Genomic DNA, 26,408 nt, shown 5'->3' on the forward strand with positions numbered 1-26,408 from the left:
TTGATAATGTGGCCCTCGGTTGTCAAAGTTTGAATACCCTTGCATTAGCTAGTTGTGCAACAGCTACCCTCTGGCTGTTGCATTGTGAGAGCCAGAAGCATAGCAGCTTTGTTTTGTAGGAATGGACTGGTGATAACATTGATTTTTTTTTATATAGTCCGGTATTGATAGAGAACACAGCATGGGGCTACTGAGTATATTATAGAGCTGATTCATTGATGGGCGATTTTCATTTATTGATAGGCTGTTCCCATTCACATGTAAGATATTTTTATGCTGGAAACAATTATTTGAATCCTGAGTTCCCTAGAAAATCATTTGAAAAGCTTCCTCCAGCAGAACTGGTGGTTGTCCTGTGAGCCAAATGAATAAAGCGGTGAAATCTGTCTTGAAACCATGCTGGGGATAATTAGTTAGACCCGTAAATGGCTGCAAGGTTTGAGCTGTGTCACGGAAATGTCAGAGAGACTGGTAGGTAGACTGGCAGGGTATGGGGAGGAAGAGAGAGACAGGATATGGATGGGGAGTGGGGATTAGAGCCTTTAGATGCAGCAACTGGAAATGAGATCAAAATATGGAAATAAAACTAGGGCTTTTTACTTGTGTAGGCTGCAATTAAACACGAGGATGGGAAGATAATAAGATGTACAACAGACATGGGAATAAAGAAGGGACATTTGGGATGAAAATCCTTCTGCTACAATTTTATTCATTTCTAATCATACCTTTTTGCTTGCAGTGTGGAATTTTCAAAGGGGCTTATAGGAGTTTGATACAGAGTGCTCACTGAAAGTCAATGGGTGCCAAAATCCTTCTTGCTCCTTCGAAAATACCATTACCAGTGCATATACTGTTATTTTGCCGTAGATTTCCACAGTTGCAGGTCACTGTTGCTATTCACATTCTTCAAAGTTTGCTCAAGTAGAAGGCATGTAATGAACAAGAAGGAAAGCTCTAAAGCAGTGGAATATTTTGGGCTGCCAACTCACGGAATTCCCTCTCCTGCAGCTATTTGTGAAAAGTTAATATCCTGGTTTAGAGATTCTAATTTCAGCCACTGTTAGTCAGATTTTTGTTTCCGGTTTTTGATATTTTGGGTTTCTAGCTATTCTTTTTTCTGTTTTATTTCCCACTCTGCATCAAACCGGAAGTGCTGCCTGCAACCTACACAAGAGTAAATAAATAAATAACTTCAGATGGAATGTTACTTTTGCACATTTGTACAGTTGACTTCAGACAGCAATTGGTATTTTCAAAAGCCCTACCGCCCCCTCTGAGATTCCTGTGAGAGAGAAAGAAAGGAAATCAGTCCATACAAAAATAACTGCTTTCCAAGATACAAAGAGATCCCAGAATAGTGTGTGTTTATTCAACCACCCTTGCTTGCCAAAGAGACATAGGGAAAGCATAGGCTCTGTGGCTGCATAACTGGAACAGTTGGACAATATTCAAGCAGTATGTTAGAGTAGGTTTTAAAAGGAAAAAATAAATAAAAGCATATTGATAGGGAGAAGGCCATTCACTTGTGTGTTGATCACAGAGCTGGTAGGCATGAACATAAGGATGGCACATTCTACAATCCTAAAAACACAATCTCTACTTCATGAAGAGGTTTCCTGTAAAGATTCTTACAAAATGACTTCTAAGACTGAGCAGAGAATAGTTTGGTCAACTTGAACCAAAATCAATGCTGATGCAACTCCACTTGAAGAGAGTTGTGTAACTCAATTGAAATGGGATCATTTTTCCATTTAATATAATGCATATCTTCATTAATTATTATTTTCATTGATCGGTTTGATAGGCACCGACAATGTTTTCTGTGCCATCCAAGACCCACAGTAAAGCAAGTCCCTGGCCCAAACGGCTTACTGTAACAGCTTCCTAGACAACGGTTAGTTTGAAAGATGTGCTTCTTACTATAAGTTTAAAAAAAAATAGAAATAGAAATAACTCTCTTTTCTGAGAGCCTTTATTATATTTTATATTGTCATTAGTGCAGTGGACTAAATGGCTAATGTGGAAATACATACTGGTGACGCAGCTGTCTTTAAGATTAATGAGAATTACATTGTTTCGAAATGAGTTTAATCTCAAAAACAGTGTATAGGTCCAATACACCATATAGAGGGAAATGCTTTTAATTACACATTCCTAAATATCCCAAGTCCTGCAGTGAACTCTCTTCAGTGGGTATTGTAACTACTAAAGACTCACTGGTAGATAAAATGCCTTTCGTAGAATTTAAGATTTCCTGTAAGTTATTCTGAAACTGCAGGATGTCTGGTAGCAAGACAGCCAGGTGAAGTGGTTGAAGGCAGAGCAGAGGCTGGAAGTCAAGTGTTCTATTCCCACATTTGCTACTGACTCACCGGAGCGAGCCAATTCACTTCTCTAAGCTTCAGTTTACCAATCAGTAGTATGACATCCTCCTTATACAGTGCTTTGAGAATCTCTCATGGAAGGTGCCATGTAAATGTAGAGTAGTAGTAGAAAGTCTAAAAGCATATGTACCCTGTCCACTATTGTAAAGATGAAATAATGATGTAATTTCCATTGTATTTACCATATAACAATGTGACACTATAAGAGACTTGTAATGTTCCGTAACTCCTTAGCATTGCATAGGGTTAGCATGAGGAACAGAACTGATGAACTTCAGCTTCCAAAAGACAAGCTCCTCTTCATTACACCAAAGGAGGTGGAAGAGCTCAAGTCTCTCATACAGTTGAGAGAAGAACTCATGTATATTTGAATGGATCTAGCATATTCTTTCCATTCAAGGGCAGAAGCATGCCCATACACACATTGAATAAGCCATACTTGCCTGCTACTGTGCTCTACAACTTGATGCGTTACTAGAAGGTATAATGTCATCACAAGATAGCTAGCATCCTATGCCTGCCAGAGAGAGAACAAAAAACGGTTAATTTGCATGATCTGGGCTAATTGTCCCTTTTGCAGTGCCATCTTTTGTTTAAACATAGAATATATTCAATAAATAATAAATTCAAGTAACCTAAGAGGTTTTGCTAAAATGGATAAATAAACAAAGGTCTGGAGACAATTTGTCATTTTTATAAAGGAATGACCAATTTTTAGCTAAATATCAAATAAAAACAAATATTTTTTTTTAAAACCTGATATCTATCAAAGAACTATGTTAGGGATTTCTGATAGAAGCCTGTATAAAATCATTCTATGGGTTCTTTTTCATATAGTATTCCTAAGGAAATTCTAATGTGCTACTGTACTTACTTATCTCTCTCTAAATATGACTTTCTTAAGTAATAAAGGTAAGGAGATTGTTGGCTCCTATTGACTGCAGTGGGACTGCTATTCGTGTGAATAAGGCAAGGAAGCGTTTACTCCTGAATGGGCATGAACATCAAGTAGTTTAGGCTGAAAAGTTGACCTTTTTTAAAACATGGTAGACAATGTCCTCTTGGTGCCGACTGTAATGATGATTTTTGTAGTGCAGCCACTTTCTCACCAGAAAGTGGACTGAATCCACCAACTCTTTTAACACACTTTTCTCTCGCCCGATGGTGATAACGCCAACGTGGGACAGATGGAATTGGACACAAGGAAAACGGAGCCATGTTCATTTCAAGTACAAATAAAAGGGGATGCAGGAAACCCTGATTTGTATCACATTCTCTCATCATTTAGACTAGCGGGGACTTGAGTTTTGGAGAGACTGTTTTAGAATGTTGAGGGTTTTAGAATGTAGAGTTAAGAGTGTGAGAAACCATAAGAACCTCAGAACGTTGACAGGGGATACTGGCTTGTCCATGAACTCCGGTGGGAGGAATGAGGGCTGTACAAGTGGGGGAAGAGCATGATCTGCAGGGACTTAAATTTTTTCAATCTATTAAAAGAGTAATTCAAGCAAAGGAAAGAAAAGGTACCAAAAATTACTCAACAGTATCCTTTAACCTATCGCCGAAACTGCTGATTTGTTTGTGATAGGAGGTTGGCATTTGAAACATAACCTGAAACTGAATAAGAATATTGTCCATCCTATTGACTTCTCTCTCTCACTCTAACAAAATATTCCAGAGTTTGGGCCAGTCCAAGTCCTATGATAAGAAACAGAAATCATGAGCTGGAGTCTAGCATAAGGTCATTGTTTTCAGAAGATTTTTCCTTGTCTTTGTTCTTTTTTAAAAAAAAACCTTTTTATTGTGATGTTTAAAAAACACAGATGTTGCCCCTAACGCGATTCATGTAATAATGTTAGGAAACCTTGGTTAGAAGGAGCCAGAAGACAGGTTTCATGTGCCCATGCTGTTTCCTAGAATGCGGTATATGCATGGCCTGGCATTTGAGAAGGACCTGACTATACTCTTTTCTGTTGTCCAAACCACCATTCTTAACTGCTCAAAAGGGATTGATTTCCAGCTTCTTTGGGCCATTCTCAAAAGAACAGAACAATTTACTAACTTCATCCAGTACAACTTGGTATAGCAACCCAAAGTAGGGGGGAGCTGGCTTAGTAACAACCTCTGGGAGTCTCTTAACATAAGAGACAGATCCATTTTGCCATTTTCTCAAACACAAATTTAATCTCTTAAGACTCATCAGCCATGTTATTTTAGCATCGAATCCTCTACTCCACTTCCCTTTAAGTACTGTATTTGTCTACAATACTGGTGGCTGTCCATAGGTCAGTGGCTGCATGATCTCTAGTTGGCTGCCCCCACTGCGTATCAAGGACAAATGGAACAAGGAATTTGATTCCTCACTGGGGACTGAAGCATAAAACCAATCTTTACAAAGTAACCCAACTTGGCATTTTTATATACTGCTTGTTGAGGGCCGTTAGCATGCTCAGTTTTGTACAAAACATGGATTACAATCTAAATTAAACAGACAATACGGTTCAGACGCCAAACACACTGGAAGGCTAGAAGATTGAGACTTCAAGTGGTGCACATTCTTTTAGTGCAGTTGTTACAATTATACCTAGATCCCCTGAAAGGCACTGAAACAGTTAAGGAAGTTTTACTCCACTTCTCTATAAGAAGAGTTTCACTCTCTCAGAATTTGCTTAAGGTGGTTCCACTTTATTCTGTGTTATGACGCTAATACTTCAAGGAAAAGTACTGAATCGGTATCTAATAAATTCCAGAGCTAGCTGAGTTGATTACTCTTATACAGAGGAGGAAAAAGAGTGAAGTTTAAAACAAGCCAATTAAAAAGGCAGTGGAAAGGTTACAGTAGAGGAGGAAAAAAATCAAAGCAAGCACTACAAAAATAATGAGCAGACTCTATTACATGCATATCAACCATTTACATCACCCGCAAACCATTTGCATCGTGATAGATTGGTTCATGCTGGAGTCCCAACAGAGGCTCCTGATCATTTATAAGTTTGACAGCTATAGACCAGTTGTGTTTAGCTGCCGACTTGAATAATAGGTCCTCTACCTGCGTTGGCAGAAATCCCATTAGATAGGGCATTGATGCTTTCCTCAATAGCCTTTTGCTGATTTCACAAAATAAGTTATACTTAAAAATTGGTTTTCGTTCGTTCTCAGAACAGAGAAAGAGTCCATGTCAGCAAGCTGAGTTAGTCACAGAGAGCATGTGGAATAGGTGTTCTGTTGTGGGCTTGTCAATATTGGAGTGAAGGGTCTTTCTTTTTTCGTAGTAGGTACCTAAGTTACCTGATTTGGGGCATATTTATTGGAGGGTTTTCCTTATTAATTTTCTTCAGACAGATACTAGAATGGAAGAACTTCCCTGCCATCCTTCAGATAATGAACTCCTCTAGTCTTCCTGTGTGTAAGGCCCATTTAGTTAAAAATATAAACAGAAAATTGCTTTCGGGCACTGTGGATTGCAGCCGAGAGAATAGCCTTTCATACTTGCACACCACGACCACCAAAATAAAAAGAGGAATGAAAGGCTGGTTACAGACATCATTCATGTCCAGAAATGTGATCAACATTCTGGCAACAATGGGGGAAATAAAACAAAGCAGGTAAGTAGCTGGGGAAAGAAAGCAGCTGTGTGCAGTGAGATGACCTCTGTAACCTAGAATGTAGTCGTTCCATACAACAAAGCAGCCAGCTTGCCAGCAAAAGAATAATAGAGCAGGGATTAATTGCAAGGTCCAGCCCTTTTTTTCTAAAGCAATGCAGATCTGGCCTTGAAACTATTTGCCAAGGTCTCAGTGTTCCATTTTGTAGCTTTGTTTCATGCTGTGAATATTCCCCAGGCACCTACTCTCCTTGGATGTCGTTGGAATGTCTTTCTCTGTTTTGTTTGTTTGTGATGGTTGTGTGTTGATAAGTTATCTGATTCTGTCTTGCAGCCCTCAGAATCCAAGCCCAACATCACCCCTTTCACCGTCCTGGCCCATGTTCTCTGCGCCATCAAGTCCTATGCCCACCTCCTCTACGTCCAGCGACTCATCCCCCATCAGGTCTGTTGCAGAGTTTGTTCTGGTTTTCTGTTGCTGTTGCTGCAATTATATTTTTATTTACTTTTTTTTTCTATGTGTCTTGTTCAAGTTCCCCCAGTGCAGTCCAGCTTTGGTCTCTAGCTTGTTGTTTTAGTTACCAGCCTTCATTGGTGTTCAGCTGCCTTCATGCAGCAAGAGAGGAAACTTCCAAACATCCCATGATCCAAGAGGAACGGTTTGAGATGACCTAACAACACTTAATTATCTATCAGGTGTTCCTCTCATCCCAACAGTGGTGCAGACCATTGGGAGAATTTCTCAGTGATCAGAGCAGGCAACTGGGAATCATGACCCTTAAGTCTTATTCCCACTGCTACGGTTGTCTTGCTGTGTGACCTTTGCCAAGTCTCTTAACTTACCTGAACCTCATTTTACCATCTCTACAACAGGTAAGAAATGCACTAACCTCACAGGAGTGTTGCAAGGCATAACTAAGAATTGTTAAATACTATGGGCCTTGATTTTTCCCCCCAGCCCAATCTTCCTTTTTCACACCTGCAATTTTATGGGTGCCAATTACTGAATGAAACTATGTAATATAGACATCTGTCTTACTGTGTCTGCATCTCAGGTAGTTAGATGTCACATGAAATAAGTTGCTCCTGGAAGTTGGGGACACCCTCTAAAGGAAAGTTTGAAAATCTAACCCTTTGAGGTGGAAGAATATGGTATTATATAATGCTATATCTAGGTTATTTCTAAAGTGCCTAGCCTCATGGTGCCTCTAAGTACTGAAACCTGCTGCATGGTCTCAACTGCCAAAATACCCATTTTTTCTAGAGCATTCTTGTTTTGCGATATGCCATCTCCTGTAGCCCTGAGAACTTGGAGTATTCTAACTGGCTGCCGTGATTAGTTTATCTTCCGTTGAAGAAACATGCAATGTATAGCAGGAATGTGGCTCTCTTCAACATAAACCTTTGTACTGAATATGTATCGTATTATGGGAGTTGGGGGAATACAAAGACTATTCACCTTGTAAAATAAATGAAATTGGGTGCAACATCATTGATATATTTGTGTCCTCTTATGATTGGTATGGGAGCTAGAAGCAGTCAGTTTGGCTTACAGATCTGTCACCTGTACCACATCCCCTTTTCCTTGCCTACTGTCCCTGTACTAGTTTATTCAAGGTGATTTGTTTAACCAGGCTTGCTAGCAGCTTTGCTGTGCTGGATTGTAGAGCAGCATTGATGCCTTAATATCTAACACTCATTAGTAGGCAGTACCCCAGCCCATCTCTGGCAACTCCACTGCTACAGTACATAACCCAGAGGTGGCAATAACCATCTTCGGATGATTTTCAATATGACCTCCAGAAAGCTGCCCTCTGAACAGGCCCCTTCTCTTCAAGTGGATCATAAAAAATGCAATAAAAAGCCATATTAATTCCTTTAAGAACAGCCTAAGCGGGAATTATCTTTGCTTTTTTCCCGTCCTTTAATTAGTATTCATTAGGGTATAAATGTTGCAGCACAGGAGGAAGAGAGATGTCTCTTCCATCTCAGGGAGAAAGACAGAACCTGGGTGCTGCTCCTTACCTGAAAAAATTGAAAACTACCTTCACCCACGACTTACAAATGCCACATTTAACTCCTGTCTATTCAGCAGGTTATTTGTTTTGATGGGAGCCTGCAAAGGCCTAACAATGGTGTAATATCATCTAAGTAGCCCCTCTTCTGAGAGGACGACTCCCTCATCCTATAAATTGTACAAGGGCACATTGGGAAAACTCCACTGAGTGCTTTCCTGGCCCTATGCCAGGCTTGGAGGCAGAAATTAAAAATGAGTGATCAGAAGGATCCAAGCCTTTTTATCTCCTTGAAGGGCGCAGCAGCAGCAGAAATGGCACAGTCCTGATAATAGCAACTTGCACTGAGGTGCTGTGAGGACAAAAAAAGTGGTTGGAGGCCTACAGGGGACCAAGCGGTGGGGTTTATTTCACAAGAATAGCAACAGTTTAAATAATTCAGGGCCGTTGCCAAGAAAATACCTTTGTTTTATTTCGATGACCTCCACAAAGTTTTGCATGCTGAGTGAGTCCTACGTGGCTCCTGAATGGTAGAGATGTAACCCCTTTAGATTGTGTTTGTCTAACAGTGCCACTCCCTACCCTTGACCGCCTAATTGAACTGGATGGGAAAACTTGGAAAAGTGTCATCTTTGGAGCTGTGCCAAAGCATGTCAATGAAATAGAGTGACCAGATGAGAGGAAGAAAATATTGGGACACCGGGGGGGGCCCAAAAAAAAAAAAAAAAAGCCAAGTGCTGCTGGTGGAGGGGGGAAAAAAAATGCCGGCGGAGCAAAATATCGGGACAAACTGCGTCCCGACCAGAGATCTGGACGTCTGGTCACCCTACAATGAAATTACAAAGCCCCATGAAACTTTCCCAGTCTGAGGTTTTGTTATGAATTTGACCAGGTTTACTGAAGAGGCTTGCAAAACTTCTGGGTGAATCCATGCCCAATTTGAGCAAATTTGGGCCAACTGATTGTTTCAAGTCAGAAGCTGGAGAAAATAGACAGGTTCAACCAAGATTTGCCTTGAAAAAACTCAAAATCCCAAAGCAAACCTCAGAATGTTGTGGTGGGAGAGTTGATGATGAACCCTCATGAGACAAATAAACCCTACTTCTTACTGCTCTTTATTTGTTGTTGTTGTTGTTGTTTGGGGAAGGAGCCAGGGGTTCTTTGGGATGGCAGTGAGCTTGTTTTGGTTTCCTATTTATATTGAATGAAAATGGTACTAACAGAAAAGGCTCTTTTTTTGATGAACGAACCCCTGCAAAGGAAAGTGACCTAATTTTTTTTTTAAATGCACGTGTAAAAGATTTGTTGTTTCAAAGAAAGTCTATTTGCCCTGTGAGGAATTAGATTCGCTGCATCTGAACTTCCAAATATTCCCCGTTCAGATTATAGATTCCAATTAGCTCTGGTATGACAAATCAGAAGTCATGTCTGATGGTACTGATGGAGAGAGATTATATTTACGTGGTTGCCTATGCATTTTTCAGGGTTTCTTACTATCCACTTATCTTACTTTCCAATCACTTCTGTCAGGTTAACACACTTTCTTCCCCTTGCTACAAACAACTGCTCTACTGGGAAACATAAGACAAAACAGTGGAGACCATTCAGACTTGTCCATGAGCCTCCAGGGTTTGGCCATGCCCTACCACTCCCCCTCCACACTTCAGATACAAACAAAGTGGTGGGTCAGGCCTCCCACTTTATCTATCTGTAATCCCAGCTTCAAAAACTGATTTGAGAGCAGCCATGAGCAGGATCTCATACTCCCTCCTCTTAGGGGACCACAATTTCTGGGACTTTGCTCCTTGAATGCCAAGCTCCTTTGTCTCTGTTGTTTCCTCCCCTTTACATCATAGGAGAGCAAGCCAAAGTCCAAGAGGCACCCATCTGCAAAGAGACCATCTAATGAGCCACAGTCATTCTCAGTCAACAGATTTTCGCTCCCCTCAGTTAGGGTGGCTTGTTGGGGCCTCTGCATCATCCCACACCAGCTGAGACTTCTTTATAGACAATTACACAAGGGCAGATCATTCTTCTTCAACACACTGGATGTTTCTCTACATATTCTCTCCAAATGTAGATTGAATAATGAAGAATGCTTAAGACTCTTAAGACCAGGCAAGAAAAGAGAACAATCCTCAGATGAGGATGACCATCCTTCTCTTCTCCCTCAGAAACAAAGCAATAGCAGAAAATGCCTAAAGTGCTGCAGACATTTATCTCCTTCCATGAGCTCCTCCCTTGGGGAATTCTCAGCCTTAATTCATTGTATTTTCCCCGCTAGGTATATTTGTAACCATTGAGATTCAGCCAGAAAGAGAGAGTACAAGCAAGCTAAGGCCAAACACAAATACCCCACATCTATAATTAGGACAGAATTTGTCATTTTCCTTCAGAAACATGGGGAAGAGACAAAGGGAAAAGGTTCATTTAGCAAATCCTGGAATTCTACAGTGTCCTAGAACCCAAATATGCTCTCTTCATCAACCAAAGTATGATAGGGTACAGTTATCCCTGGCAAAGGATCTGATAAATCCTGAAAAGATGGATTTCTTCCCAAAAGACCATACACAGAAATGGATAGGATCTATCATTAGAAATCAACCTTGAGAGAAGATGAGGAACATCAAGCTGTCCTGAACGAAACCTCACACAATGTGGAACCGGGGCAATAGAACTTTTCTCTCAGGGAGAAAAGTGCTCAGGACTTTACTCCATAATGAGAAAAAGATTTGGAGGAGTCCAGGCTGTGTTAGATCTCAAGCAGATTATTAAGTTGGCAGAGAAGATGAAATTGAAGGTGGAGACTCTAGCCCCCGCTATTGCTGCAATCTCTCCAGGAAACGGCCTGGTATTGCCACCATGAAGCTTATCTGCATATTCCAGTCAGGCCCTGTTACTGGTTTTCTTTAGTTCACCTATGGAAATTGCCACTATCTACAGGAAACGTTACCCTTAAGTCTGTTCTGTGTTCCCAGAGTGTTCATAAAGGCATTGATCGTGATAATAGTCAGGAGTAGTACAATGACTCATATTTATTGGATGATACACTTGTCAGGGCCTCATCATCAGGCATCTTGCGGGAAGTGACCTAGAAGACTATCAGATTGGCTTACACAGCACTCTCTTGTGGCCCCCATGGTACTACGCACCCTGCCTGAGTTTTCCCTCTGAGGGAGCTGGAACTATTTTCAACGGGTGATGAAACATAATGAAAAGGCAAGTGTCGATTCTATTCGGAGTGGTTCAGTCTTTCAGTGGCAAAAGGAAGCTTGAGAAAATGAAGGACCCTCCCTCCACAATCCAGACGCCCCAATTCCTGACCACAGAGCCTAGCCTTTCAGGTTATACTATATGTACCGAGAACATTGTCAAGGTCAGGGAAGCCACGGAGCATCAACTTTCCAAAGAGAAGAGCAGTCAGGTTGGGTCTTTGTGGCTTCCATGATCAACTGAGGTAGGAATACACCCTGATCTGTTCAGGCAATGTAAATAAATCCCTTCGGGATTGCGGGAAAGGGGGTACAAGAAGTTCAAGTCTAAATGCCAAAGCGATCTAGGCATTTAAAGTAATGCTCCTAAAAAGAGTACTGAACTCAGTTCAACAAGGCATTATTGTTGTTTGAATCTACTGATATCAGTTCAGAGTTTTCATATTGTTTTGGAAGCACTTGATTGGCTTGAGAGCCAAAATCTTGACACCTCCTTGATGAGTCTATGCTGCCCCCGGTCGGTATCTGTATGAGCAGAGGCACAGCCCAAATATCTTGGACTGTGAGTCCCAGTAAGGAAGTGGACAGGTAACAAACATTCTGTTTCCAAGGCTGACGAATATAGCCAAACCCAATTTACAAGCGTTCTGCTTTGTAGGGCTCCCAATTCAGGCAGGAGGCTTCCATTTTTCTGGTGGGTTTTCCATCTGAGGCAGAGTCAGCATACAGCTTCCTTCATGATTGTCTCACTGAAATGGGAGGGATATCACAGTTTCCTTATTTCCAAAACTGCAAAATATGCTACATAAAATATACTCTCGTTGTCTGCTTAAAATACCACAATAAATCCTAGTTTGTCCTAGTTCCTACTGATCTGTCTTGTTTGACCTTAAGACAGAAGTGGAAGTATGAGCTAACTCTTCCCCATCTGACTAGAAATCTGAGATATCTCAGTTTATGTTGTGGTCTGCTGATTGAAGCAAGAGCCAGAGATGCCTGCATTCTGTTCCCCTCTTTACCAGTGAATTGCTGGTTGACTTTTGGATGCGAATGCTTTCTGCCTCAGTTTACCATGGAGGTTCGACTGGTAAAAAGCTTATTTGTTTCCATAGCAACTTATGGATGTGACTCCCAAGAAACAATTGCTGCTACTAAGAGGAAAATTAATGCCTTTGAGATGCCATCCTGGTGAAGATTTTTACATACCTCCTGGATGGCAAAGAAGATGAAATATTGTTGGAGAAAAGCAGACCTATTGTCGGGAAATAAATTTACGTACTTAGGTCATGTCAGGCATAGAGATGGAAATAATCTTGAGAAAGCTATCATGGATGGAATGATAGCGGGTCGTCATAGTAGGGAACAACCAGTGAGGAGATCAATAGACTATGTGTGGCAGGTCATCTGCTGAGGTGCAAAGTTAGCCATGAATTAAGAATGCTTCTGAAAATTCTGTTATGAGGTCACCAGTATTCAGACATGAATAAATGGACTTTACATTACATTACAGTTTACCCCACTGCAAAGTGGAGATAATACAGAGGCAGATTTTGAAGTTTAATGTTTGTGAAGGGTTTTGAGACCCTCAGGTGGTGGGTTCTGAAAAAGGGCAACAAATTATTAATAGAAGTTACTTATTATTCTGTTTTGGAAGTGCTCGTCTGTGAGTGCAGAGTCATTCCCAGGAACTAGAACACTGCAGATACAGCTAGAAATGAACTCTAAAATATTTTTTGGGTAAATGTTAAAAACAAACCACCCTGACTGATTTATAGTGTCAATGAGTGACTACTAATGATGCCTGCCTGTCTGCCCCAAGTAGGAACTAGGGTTTTAGATAGACATTTCCTTTCAGTGACTCACAACATGTTCCCAACTTACTCTGGCCTTATTTAATTCTCCCCTTTAATGGACAGGAAACTCTTCCAGTGACCTCTGATTTAGTGCTGCTCAGTGTGTTGGGCAACTCCGTACATGCCGTGTTCCTCAATGCTTCAGTTTTGCTCACACTGAAATTTCCAGTATGGTGAAATGGGACTCTGGTGGAAGTGATATCTCTGAGAGAGCTTGACTTTATCTGAAATATTCTGAATTTTTTCTCCCCTGACCTGGGTAACCTTTTCACCCTTCCATTTGGCATCTTCCTCAAAGAGAGTGGGCATGGAAATTGTGTTATATTTTTAATAGAGATTTTCTTTTTTATGTCAAATACATTCTCTTTCTCTATTTTCACAGCTCACCATGCCGGAAAGCCAGAGCCTTGTATGCTTGCAAAGCAGAACATGACTCAGAGCTCTCCTTCACAGCAGGCATCATATTCGATAATGGTGAGTCTTCAATTCCCAAGCATGGGCAGTGTAATGTAATACAAAATGCTTCACAGAGGGAGAGAGAGAGAGACCGTTGAAAGCTACAAAGAAGAAGAAAGGTTTTACAGAGATGATGATAAGGAGAGGAAGAGATTTGATTTTCAGAGGTGCTAGAAACCCACAGCTCCTGTTGACTGGAGGGCTCAGCATCATGGAAAATCAGGCCCACTGGAGCTGATTTTGTATGTGTGGGAGTTAAGGGTGCCTCACACCTCATAGGTAGTGCTCAGCACTCATCAGGACTGAGCCTTCTGAGGGAAGGAGAATTGTTGGGGGAAGTCCAAGTGGGGAGGAGAAGCCTCGAGAAGAACAACGCTGGAAGTTTATTATCTGCCATCATACAGGTTTCATTACAACAAGCTACCACCTTTGCCTTTGGTTAGCACCAGATAGTCAACTCATACATTGAAAAAGGAGGGAAATTACAGGATGTGATCATGCTTCATCGTTCAGTGGAGAACAGGCTGGCATCATCACCTTGTATACATGCATGGGCATGCAGGGAATCCGCCTTAACTCCGCTGCGCCACCAACTGGATTTTGGCCTATTATAATTTCCCGTATGGCCTTTACTAGTCACTGGGCCGATTCTGGGAGACTCCTGGCCAACCTACCCTGCAGTCAGGTTCCCTGGACCCTGGTGCACAATGAATCCTAAGGGCTTAAGCCCTTCCTGCCCACGCTGTAGCCGGGGCACAGGAGGCAGCTGGGTTATGTCGGTGGCCAGCAGCAGCCTGGAGGTGTTAGCTGCCTTTCGACACTGTGTGAACAGGAAGGAACAAGCTGCTTCCAGCCACAGGAGTGGGGGAGAAGAAGAGATTAGCTCTGCAAAGACACAGGCCAGGTCATCCCTTCCCACCCCACTCCCCTGCAGCTGGAAGCAGCTCCCGCCCCTTCCTCCCGCCCAGTACCAAAAGGCTGCTGCTGGCTACATTCTGGTGTGAACCCTGGCAGAAATCTGGGGAGGGGAGGCATGTGATGCTGTGTGCCCCCCCATGTGTTGCCTCAGGAAGGTGGGGGCCAGGTACCAGGAGACACGGGTCTGTTCCGGGTGCCCAGCCAGGCATGGAGGGCGGAGAGTGCCCGGCAGAGAGGGTCAGGTCAATCGGTCACCCCTCCTGTGTGAGATAGGTATACTGGAGTGTGTGTGTCTCACCTTTCCTGATGTGTGTGTATGTGGGGGGGAGAGGGGTATGTGCCATTCCTCCCAGTGTGAGCCCTAAAGATTTAAAGATAAGAAGGTAAATTAAAAGAATCCAGCTATGCAGTATTTCTTTTTAACAGGCTCAGCCAAGTTGATGTTAATGTGAACGTTTGTACTGCATAGTTCTGATTGATTGCCATTGGACTCACTTGAATACAAGTAATTTTACCTGGTGGCCCATGTTCAGCATAGGGAAATATGGTCACCCTAGTTGTACTTTGTCTGTGCATAAATGCATTGTCCCATGTCTGATGCCGTTTTTGCTCCCCTTTCCATATTTTGGGTCTCATAAATAAACCTCCTTTGTAAGGAAATTCAAGGTAATCAAGGCCTACATGCAGAAGCAGCAAAAGCTAGTGTCAACTTTCCTGATATCCTGAGCAGCTTTCTAGGTGAATGTGACAGAGACAGATTAGCTTTTGAATATTGTACCAGCGCTGCACTATGACACTACTATAATGGTTCATGCATCAAATGAAAAGGGGGAAACGAGTGTCTTATTCTGAACTGTAATATGCATGTCCTTTTTCTCCTACACATTGCTGGGACTTGGGGTAGGTAGACTGAAATCAGTTTGTTTATGGGAGTTGTTCCTAAAAATACATAGATTGTCTGTTTCCTCCATCAAGAAAAAGGGACAAAAATATTATGCTCAATGGAATTCTTCAATATTGTCTTGGATATAGTTGCATTATATGGAAAGGATTTTCTACCACTTCCCAGACTGGCTTGGACTTTATTTTTGTGTCTGTTGTCACTTTGGAAGCAGCTGCCACATTCTCTTTTGGTCCCCTTCTTGTTAATTAGCACAGTCACCTCTTCGAGCTTATGACAAAGGGCAGCAACTAAACAGGTACAAGTTTGATTTAAATATCGGGCACTTGCTAGATAAAAATTGATGGATCGTTCAAGAACAAAAATACAGAGAATTCCCTAATCACTCAGTGTTTTCCTAATAACTCTAACAGATAAAACACATGGTCAGTGGGAAGGAAATTAAAGAGACACTATCTGGTTGATGATGTCCGAGTTTTAGTTATTGTGATAATGAGGTTTTGGGGAAACCTAATATTAATAGCAATATTTTCAAATACTCTTATGAAGGTAGACAGTTTTTTCTTTGGATTTAACTAGTCTTCTGCAGCATTTGCAGTGCAAGTTTCCCTGCATTTCTCAGAACCCTTCAGAATCTTTATTGTATTTATCCTCACAATGCAGCTGTGAGGTTAGGAACTATTATTAGCCTTTCTGTGCCTCAGTTATCCCCAAGGTCACACAGGATGTCTGGTGGAGCATTGAATTGAACCTGGGTGTTAGACTAGGGCCCTAACCACTGGACCATCCTTCCTGTCTATGGCATATGTGTCAAGATGTACATGGAAAGAATTTTAATAATTCTTACATTTTAATAATCTAAAGCATGGGTTCCCACCCTGAGGCTTGCAAATAGGTATCAGGGGGTTTGCAACCACTGTGCCCTTACCATCATGCTAAATGGGAGGGGGTCCCCAGCTAAAGAGAAGGAAAGTCCTGGAGGGAGCGGTGGGAGAGTCTTGTTATGGAAGAGGTTAAGAACCATTATCTGTCAAGTATTAGTGACACAGATTAGGAAATGTGGTCAATCGTTTTATTAAACCTAACATTCAAACTTGATTTTCTAAAGTTAGGTGCCTGTATCCAGCCACTTATTTAGGTGCCTAAATAGAGACTTAGGGCAGGGATCGGCAACCTTTCAGAAGTGGTGTGCCGAGTCTTCATTTATTCACTCTAATTTAAGGTTTCGCGTGCCAGTAATACATTTTAACGTTTTTAGAAGGTCTCTTTCTATAAGTCTATAATATATAACTAAACTATTGTTGTATGTAAAGTAAATAGGTGTTTAAGAAGCTTCATTTAAAATTAAATTAAAATGCAGAGCCCCGGTGGCCAGGATCCGGGCAGTGTGAGTGCCACTGAAAATCAGTTCGGCACGCGTGCCATAGGTTGCCTATGACTTAGGGCCTGTTTTCCATAGCTGCTGAACATCCACAGATCATGTGGTCTACAACAGGAGTTGTGGGTACTCAGTACTTATGTAAATTGGCCCGTAGGTGATTAATTTTAAGCGCACGTTTAAAAATGTTGGCCATATTTTTAGCGAATGTCCCTTTAAATTAACCTAAAAACCATCTTAATTGCTGCTGCCAGATGCAGTGATTTGTAAGCTGTAAATGTGGAAAAGTTGTGTTCTATTTGTATTCTCATTTGATACAATAGTGGGGAGAAAACGCTGTTAAGATGCTCTCCAGCATCTACTGAATGTGTGATGCTTTATCAGACAGCATTGGAAAGAAATTAATGGCTCTCTCAGGAATGTTAGTCATTTTTAAAGGAAGAGAAGATTAGTACCTGGAACCCATGTGACTTTCAATAAAAGCATTATCCTGAGCACATTTACTGAGACCTAGAATTTGAAGATTGTGCAAACCCTCGCTGTGGGGAAAGACGACACACACAGCGGCTGGACCTATTCTGCTCAGTGCAACCATTTGCAAGCACAGGCAGTGAGAAGCCCTTATTCACATACAGTGTATGCTCCCTCAGTCACAATTTCAAACGTTTCTAAGGAGGGATGGGTGTTTCCTAGGGGCCTGCTGGAGATAGACACATTGCTGAAAAGGGATGCCCTTTGTGACACATGATCAATATAGAAGACCTAGTGCTACAGATAGTAAATCGGTATCTAATCAGCTTTAATGGGCATGGTCAATTTTATTCAATCTAAACATTAGCCTACAATGAATCCCATGGTGAAGCTGTGCCCTTCTGGGACTCTGGTCAAGTGCATTTCCTTTCCCAAGCTGATCACTATAGCCTCTGACAATATAAAAAAAAAACAAATAGACAGGGGAAGCCAGATTAGGGGGAAGTAAATGCACATAAGGGGTGGGGAGAGCTTTAACATGGGACGCAGCATAGGTAAAGTTTTAGGGTGAATAAAATTGAAAGTGTCCCTTAAAGCCAGCTTGCTATCCCTGACTTTTGGTCTTCTTAATGTTCTTTGCAGCATGTACACATTTACCTACAGATATAGATGTATGCCGTAGAGCTGGACCCAAGCTACAAAGCTCTGCTCCATCTCTGAACTCTCCCAAAGTTTGACCAGTGTTTTGAACTTACAGTTTTTGAGTCACTCCCATCTCCAATGGGCATCAGTTTCCATATACAGCTAATGTGTGTCTAATAAGAAACAAACAAGGAGCAAGCACACTATATACAAAAGGCCCATTCCCGTGCCACATATTGGCTTGCCTAACTGAAGTCACTAAATGAGTTGCATGACTTCCATCTTTTGGCTTTTTTTATACCGTTAGAGGCAACAGTGATTTTGTTTAGAAAAATAAATGTCCGGATGGGACCGCAGTAGGGGAAAAGCAAAGATCTTTTGTGACCATATCTTCATTGTTCTGCTGGGTTAATAGTCAGAAGAACTATGGTGTTTAATATTTAAGCAAAATGCTTATTGTTTCAATGGGAAAGTTCATTTCTTCTGAGTCTGAAAAAATTTCCATTCTGATTCTGCTTGAACTGTGGTGTAACTCTAAGGCTACGGCTACACTGGCACTTAACAGCACTGCAACTTTCTCGCTCAGGGGTGTGAAAAAACACCCTCCTGAGCGCAGCAAGTTACAGCGCTGTAAAGTGCCAGTGTAAACAGTGCCCCAGCGCTGTAAGCTAATCCCCTCATGGAGGTGGAGTACCTGCGGCGCTGGGAGAGCTGGCACGTGACCACATTTGCACTTCAAACCGCTGCCGCGGGAGCGCTCTCACGGCAGCGCTTTGGAGGTTCGAGTGTAGCCACGGCTTAAATCATTTTCCAGAGTGGGATGGGAGAGGCAGAGGAAAGAGTATGGAGTATATTCAAACCCACATCACTCTTTCCCATCTGACAGAAAACTATCATTCCAGTTTCAGGAACTATGTAGTCACTGCCACTGCGGTGGCATTGCTACAGTGCTGTGGAGGCTGTAAAATGCTCCTATCCTGAGAAGCTTACAGTCTCATTTTTATCGAAACACTGTCTTTTAATTAGAGCTGTTGATTAATCGCGGTTAACTCATGCGATTAACTCAAAAAAATTAATCGCGATTTGTTAAACAATAGAGTACCAATTGAAATTTATTACGTATTTTGGATGTTTTCCTACATTTTCATATATATTGTATTCTGTGTTGTAATTGAAATCAAAGTGTACATTATTTATGATTATAAATATTTGCACTCTAAAAATGATAAAAGAAATAGTATTTTTCAGTTCACCTCATACAAGTACTGTAGTGCAATCTCTGTCGTGAAAGTGCAACTTACAAATGTAGATTTTTTGTTTGTTACATAACTGCACTCAAAAACAAAACAATTTGAAACTTCAGAGTCTACAAGTCCTCTCAGTCCTACTTCTTGTTCAGCCAATCGCTCGGACAAACAAGTTTGTTTACATTTACAGGAGATAATGCTGCCCTCTTCTTATTTACAGTGTCACCAGAAAGTGAAAACAGGCATTTGCATGGCACCTTTGTAGCCGGCATTGCAAGGTATTTACATACCAAATAGCTAAACATTCGTATGCCCCTTCATGCTTCAGCCACCATTCCAGAGGACATGCTGCCATGCTGATGACACTCGTTTAAAAAAAAAATGCATTAATTAAATTTGTGATTGAACTCCTTGGGGGAGAATTGTATGTCCCCTGCTCTGTTTTACCCACATTCTGCCATATATTTCATGTTATAGCAGTTTCAGATGATGACCCAGCACATGTTGTTCATTTTAAGAACACTTTCACTGAAAATTTGACAAAATGCAAAGAAGATACCAATGTGAGATTTCTAAAGATAGCTACAGCACTCGACCCAAGGTTTAAGAATCTGAAGTGCCATCCAAAATCTGAGAGGGACGAGGTGTGGAGCAGGCTTTTAGAAGTCTTAAAAGAGCAACACTCTGATGCGGAAACTACAGAACCCAAACCACCAAGAAAGAAAATCAACCTTCTGCTGGTGGCATCTGACTTAGATAATGAAAATGAACATGCGCCACTCTGCTTTGGATTGTTATTGAGCAGAACCTGTGATCAGCATAGACGCATGTGCTCTGGAATGGTGGTTGAAGCATGAAGGGACATATGAATCTTTAGTACATGTAAATATCTTGCAATGCCAGCTACAACAGTGCCATGAGAACGCCTGTTCTCACTTTCAGGTGACATTGTAAACAAGAAGTGGGCAGCATTATCTCCTGCAAATGTAAACAAACTTGTTTGTCTGAGTGATTGGCTGCAGTAGGACTGAGTGGACTTGCAGGCTCTAAATTTTTACGTTGTTTTATTTTTGAATTCCGTTTTTTTGTACTGTACATAATTCTACATTTGTAAGTTCAACTTTCATGATAAAGAGATTGCACTACAGTACTTGTATCAGGTGAATTGAAAAATACTATTTTTGTTTTTTTTACAGTGCAAATACTTGTAATAAAAAATAAATATATAGTGAGCACTGTACACTTTGTATTCTGTGCTGTAATTGAAATCAATATATTTGAAAATGTAGAAAACATCCAAAATATTTAAAGAAATGGTATTCTATTATTATTTAACAATGTGATTAATCACACGATTAATTTTTTTAATAGCTTGACGGCCCTACTTTTAACACAAAATTGCAAGGGGTCCACCCACCTCTTTAAGTGACAGCATTACGTGTTTTAAGGACAAGTAGATGCCCTCACTGTAGGAGAAGGATTCAGTGGCCCATTCAAACCCCAGTTAAACAATGATGCTGAGCTACCTGCATCCCAATAAGTACGTCTCCCTACAAAGTGTCCCTCTAAGTAGTGTTGAGCAAAGACCACAGGGGGCATTGGTGGGCATGTACCGGTCTTTATTGGCAACTGGAAGGGCTTTTGGTAATTGGAGAGGTGTCTGGGCGCTTTCTTTGAAGATTTAGTAAGGGTTTAATGGGTGAACTGAGATTTCAAGCAGGCGGGATAGCTGTGAGTATGTTGTTCAGGGAGAGATTATGAAGGTTATCGGCAACTAGAACAGAACAGAGGGGGAAGGTTTGGAACAGAGTTTGGGTAGGAGGGAGTAGGCAGGAGTTTTTCTTCCTTTTGTGGGGCCCATTTTTTCTTTGTAATTCTCCCCAGAAACTATGTTACTAGAAAGATCAAAGCCAGGAAATTCAGATAAATCTGAAAGGTTGATTGACTGTCGTCATCTGATAAATTATCACAGGGGTTGGCGACCTTTGGCATGCGGCTCGCCAGGGTAAGCACCCTGGAGGGCCGGACCGGTTTGGTTATGTGCCACGTCTGCAGGTTGGCCGATTGCAGCTCCCGCTGGCCGCCGTTCGCCGCTCCAGGCCAATGGGGGTGGCGGGAAGCGGCGCAGGCCAAGAGATGTGCTGGCCGCGGCTTCCCGCTGCCCCTATTGGCCTGGAGCGGCGAACCGCGGCCAGTGGGAGCTGCGATTGGCTGAACCTGCGGACGCAGCAGGTAAACAAACTGGCCCGGCCTGCCAGGGTGCTTACGTTGGCGAGCCGCGTGCCAAAAGTTGCTGACCCCTGATTTACCGTGTCAGAGCATGGAATTACTTTTGTGCTTGCATCAGCTTAACCCTTGTTTATAAAATAAGCACTTTCCCAATAATTTGTTCCATATCCTAGTGTTATGTGACTATGAAGATAAAATACTCCAGCATCCTACAGGAACTGCTCAGAATGTCTCATTTTACAGACATGATACTGCAGTGTTTTGATTCCTTTCTAGAAAATGCTAGTATTTTTTCTTATGGAAGCTGGTGAGGCCCAGACCAGGAAGTGCAGAATCATATGACAGTGTGGCTAACCACATTTTTTGAACTTCAAATAAGTCTTAGTTCAAGGGTTGGGGGTATTTTGAATGCATTGTCATATCGAAACATATTCTCCTCCACCACCTTCCCCCCAAAAAACCCACACCCCCTGATCATTACTGGGAAACTGTTCTTTACCTGGGTGTTTGGCCCTGAGGGTCCCTGAGTCCGTATTCAGTGCAGAACTTGGAGAAGGGAGTGCTTTTCTAAACCAAGCCCAGGAAGTCATGTTAATGCACACAGCAGAGTGTGAAAGAGTTTTAATTTCTCAACTTCTTTAGAAAATTAGTTTATGTAATTAAAACAATATTTAAAAAAAAGACAGCAAGGCCCAGTTCTCTGCTGAGAGTGGCTTTTCTATTATCAGCCCACAAACAGCAATAGCTCCTTCATAATCCTTCCTTCCTTCCTTCCTTCTTTCTGCAGGCCAGGGCCTGTGACCAGGCTTATATAATCCTGTCGTCATCACAATGGTTTCCCCAAACAGAGATATAATTTCTTCATGCCATGTTAAAAAAACACATGCACATAAAGCAAGGCTAGGAAGGGTGGACACAGGAAGAGTTCTAGACCCCGAGATCTGAGTGGACAGAAAAAGGAGAAGGAGTTTTTAAGACCACAGCATAGGACGGGAGAGAGAGGAGGAGGAAGTTTTAGACCACAGGATCTAGAGGGACAAAGTAGGGGAAATGGTTTTAGACCTTGGGGTCCAGAGAGAGAGTGGGAAAGCAGGTGTGTATACCCGGAGGTCTGCAGGGAGGGAGGGGAGAGGAGAAGCCATTTAGACAACAGGATCCAGTGAGAGGAGAAACGGGCGAAATTATAAACCTAAGGATCTAGAGGGGAAAAAGTGGGGAAAGAAGCCATTTCAGACCTGAGGTTCTGGAAAGGAGAAGCAGCCCCAGTATCTGAAGAGCAGGGGAAATGGAGTGGGATTTTTAGATCAATCAGCTGTAGGGGGAGAGCGGAGGCTGCTAAGCAGATGCTTTAGATCCCAGGCTCTGGAGACAGAGGAAACTGAATAAAGGCCTTTGGAAATAGGATACAGGTGAATCCCTGGGATAATGCATCTGAATTGGGTGGCCCCAGATTCCTGACAGTTGCAGCAGAAATTTGCATTTCTCCTGTGTGGTGGAGAGGGGAAATTATTTCAACACTGATCTCTAGTGCAGGAAATAGCTCATTGTCACCATTGTCCCAGAGAGCTTCAAACCACAGCAAGGAGAAGGGAGGCTACTTTCTCTTTGCTGCTGTACAGGAAAATTCAAAACTTGCCATAACTGAGTGAGATTGGTTGTGGGTGAAAAATGTTCTTATTTCCTTTCCACTAGAAAATGTCCCTTGTAAGGTTGATATTAATATCCTTCTGTTCTCTCCTCAGTTCATCCATCTCAGGAGCCTGGCTGGTTGGAAGGAACCCTGAATGGGAAGACAGGACTAATCCCTGAAAACTACGTGGAGTTCCTATAACTTTGGGCATAAAAGCAACACTGCTGAGCTTTACATGGTATCCATGACAACTGCTGATTAGAGTGTTGTAGATCATTTGCTCTTTGCCACTGAAATGCAGGGTGAAGGACTTTCCGATTCCTATTGAAATTAATGTTTATACGAATGATAATGTATATGTCTCCTTCGGTGATCTATTGTGGTGTGTGCAAATATACTGCAGAAGGGGCGGTCAGAGGCTCCGTGGAGGTCATTCAACTCTTCCAACTTCTAGTAAAGGCGTATGATTCCTACAGCCACTGCTCCCACATTCTCAACTTTGTTCCTTTTGTTGAGCCATTGTATCAATGAAAGGAGAAATGGTGAAATGCAGGAGCTTAAAAAGGCACATTAATACCCATTTCAGGGCCCTATTCTGCAAACCCTTGATTTGAACTAGTAGACCCACTGACATCAACCTTGACTTCAGTGGAACTGCTTATGTGAGTACTATTAGCACAAATCCAGGGTATGTAGATTGGACCTTAAGCCACCATTTCACAATGTGGGAAGGAGATTATATGGGAGAGAGGAGGCTGTTGCCATTTCTTCCTCACAAATTCTCCCCTCCTTGTTGAATCAGCCAAAATTAATCTCTTATTAGCTAACAGCAAAGCAATCTCTCTCTCATATAGCTGTGAGGAGGGGAGAGGTTAAGGTACTGTTTACATACGTCAAACCACTAACCATTTCTGCAGCAGCAGTTTACACAGCCCTGAGCCATCTTGACGGGATTCAGTCCAGTCTCGACAAACGCAACACACCATACCCTGGAGCTGACGATAGCCCTACTTACTTAGTATTATATTTTTTTTAAATGCCATTGTTTTCTGATGGTGAAAGCAAAAACAAAAGAAGTTGAATGATTCTCTGTGGGGTGAGCGCAAGATCAGCTGTGAATTTTCAGCGCTCTGATGAGCATCAGCACAATGGCGGAGAGAATATTTTGGACCAAACCTTTCATAACTTTTTTTTTTTAGATTTAGATTTATGCTGGGTAAACATCTGTGATCTGTGCAGCCGGCATTTCCTTCCTGGAAGGCAAGATGCAGCTCATGATAAATACCACTTGTTTTGTGTGACTTGCTGATTCGTATCATCACTTACCGGTGCACATTGTAGAGAGAGGAATCCATGCTTACTGAATGCCCGGGCCACTCTTACATCAATTTTGGTTACATTTGCCACTCACTGCAGTTGCTTTTATAGATGGCGTCTTTGCTTGCAGCCTAGCATATAGTCTGGTGATGCCAAGTCTGTGCAGTACTGATTATACAAACTAAATCTTTTGTAGCTATATAAGCATTTATTGTTCATGTAGCCTGTTGAAATTCTAAGGAAAACAAACAATTAGTCCTTCCAATGGTTTTTATTTCCCCCCTCTGCGCCGCCCTTAGAAAATCTTGAAGCCTCCTCTGTTGAGTACCCAGTTTGGATAGAGTCACGCCAGTCTTGTATTGTTCTCAAGAAAGATATTTGCATAGTCCTTAGCACAGCTCAGATTATATTTAAAAAAAAAAGAAAGAAAAGAAGAGTCAAACTTTCCTGATATTTTGGCAAGTGCTACGACATTTTATAGTAGAAAATCATGAGAAAAGCTGGCATCTTGGCAGGAAGAATTATTTGTCTAGCTATCACATTATCACGCAGAGATGGGATTTAGGGAATGGATTTATTTTCTGTTTTAATTATTTTTTAAGAACATGAGTGCTTGAATTGCTGTATGTTTCACTTTTTATTGTTGGAAAAGATCATATGTAAATAGAATAATTTGAAATATTATGAGGGAAAGTTCTGTTTGATATTTGTAGCGGAGCTGTAATAAGCTAGATGTTCCCTGGATATTTGAAACCAGTTTACAGGGAAAAACACACAGGCACCCAACCTAACCTTTAAACATGACCTTTTCTTTCATTTTGTCACCTACTCTGCCAGCCAGCTGGATTGAGTTTTTGCTCACTTTTTAATTTCATTTACATTAATTAAACTTCCTAGACTTTGGGTTGGAAGGAGACAATCTAATATATATTATACATAAAAGATACGATGAATAATATGTATATGTATTATGCCGTCACGTACATATGTGTGTGGGAGAGAGATATAATGCGCACACATGCCTTTGTGGGTTTTCTCAGCAAAATGGAGCCAAGTTAAGGGCTTTCTTTGCTTACGTCTATGTGTGACAGAGATGGGAGAAAGTATATCTTAGCTTCGTGGCAGTTTGCTTGCCTGTCCTTCATCAAAAAAATAATTGGCTAGAAATTGTTGAAGAAAGATAATGGAATGTTAAGGATGAAAAACAAGTGATTGGCAGACCTGTGCAGAGGGGGAATGGACAGATTTCCAGTATATCCAAATTAAAAAAATAAAATAAAAAATAGCTAGGTGCAAAAGTTACTTAGCTAAAGCTTGCTGTTACTATTCACTGATTGACTTTTAGAAGCCATTGTTACCTGACTTTTCTGGGTTACTTTAATGTCATACTTGTGAGCTACACAGTGTGACTGTCTGTGAATAAATTGATAGATAAGATCATACCCTCTTTGGACAGGACTGGTTAGATCGTCAGGAAAAGTAACTGACTATAACTAACTCCATCCTATAGTATTTTCTGGTTTGAAAAGTAATCAAATTAAGAGGATAAAATGGCCAGGGGGGGTGGAGGGGAGAGGATTCATAATGGGATAGAGGAGAGGTTGTTTCACCAATATGTTGCGGATTTAAATCCACCCTCGCATGTTAGCAGCTAAAAAAATCTACCAGCTGATTTCTGTTTGGTCTCCTGTGTGAAATTATTGGTTGGTCTTCATCCATATCCCAGTGGACAGGTGTCTGTATTGCAATATTCACCACTACGATGAACCCTCATTGGCCTTTGTGTTGACATCAACAAAGAAAAACCAAAGATTTTGAATGGGCAAGGGAGAGTGAAATAACTTCTCAACTCAGAGGTGAAGGACACTCCCCACTGCAAGCAGGATGGTATAACATACACTACTGTTATCTATGCTGAACCTATTCTGTGCGTAGGCAGAGGGTTTCATCCTCCATGACTGTCAGTCAGGCATGTTTGTTCAGTTTTCATAGATTCATAGATTCTAGGACTGGAAGGGGTCCAGAGAGGTCATCGAGTCCAGTCCCCTGCCCTCATGGCAGGACCAAATACTGTCTAGACCATCCCTGATAGACATTTATCTAACCTACTCTTAAATATCTTCAGAGATGGAGATTCCACAACCTCCCTAG

General features: G+C 41.6%; 1 protein-coding gene across 2 annotated transcripts in view; it reads left to right on the plus strand.

Annotated features, from left to right (window-relative positions):
• The window catches only part of ARHGAP26 (Rho GTPase activating protein 26), a 317,491-nt gene extending 291,556 nt beyond the window's left edge, over positions 1-25,935 (plus strand). Inside the window, exons 21-23 of one of the 2 annotated variants that reach the window (XM_054038402.1) lie at positions 6,323-6,433; positions 13,451-13,542; positions 23,053-25,935. In XM_054038402.1, coding sequence (XP_053894377.1) covers positions 6,323-6,433; positions 13,451-13,542; positions 23,053-23,141 — 292 coding nt within the window. In that variant the 3' untranslated portion in view covers positions 23,142-25,935. The remainder of the gene's footprint in view (positions 1-6,322; positions 6,434-13,450; positions 13,543-23,052) is intronic. The other variant, XM_054038403.1, reaches the window with a different exon arrangement.
• The last annotated feature ends 473 nt before the right edge of the window (positions 25,936-26,408 follow it).

Source organism: Malaclemys terrapin, chromosome 8, assembly GCF_027887155.1.
Source record: "Malaclemys terrapin pileata isolate rMalTer1 chromosome 8, rMalTer1.hap1, whole genome shotgun sequence".
Lineage (NCBI taxonomy): Eukaryota > Metazoa > Chordata > Testudines > Emydidae > Malaclemys > Malaclemys terrapin.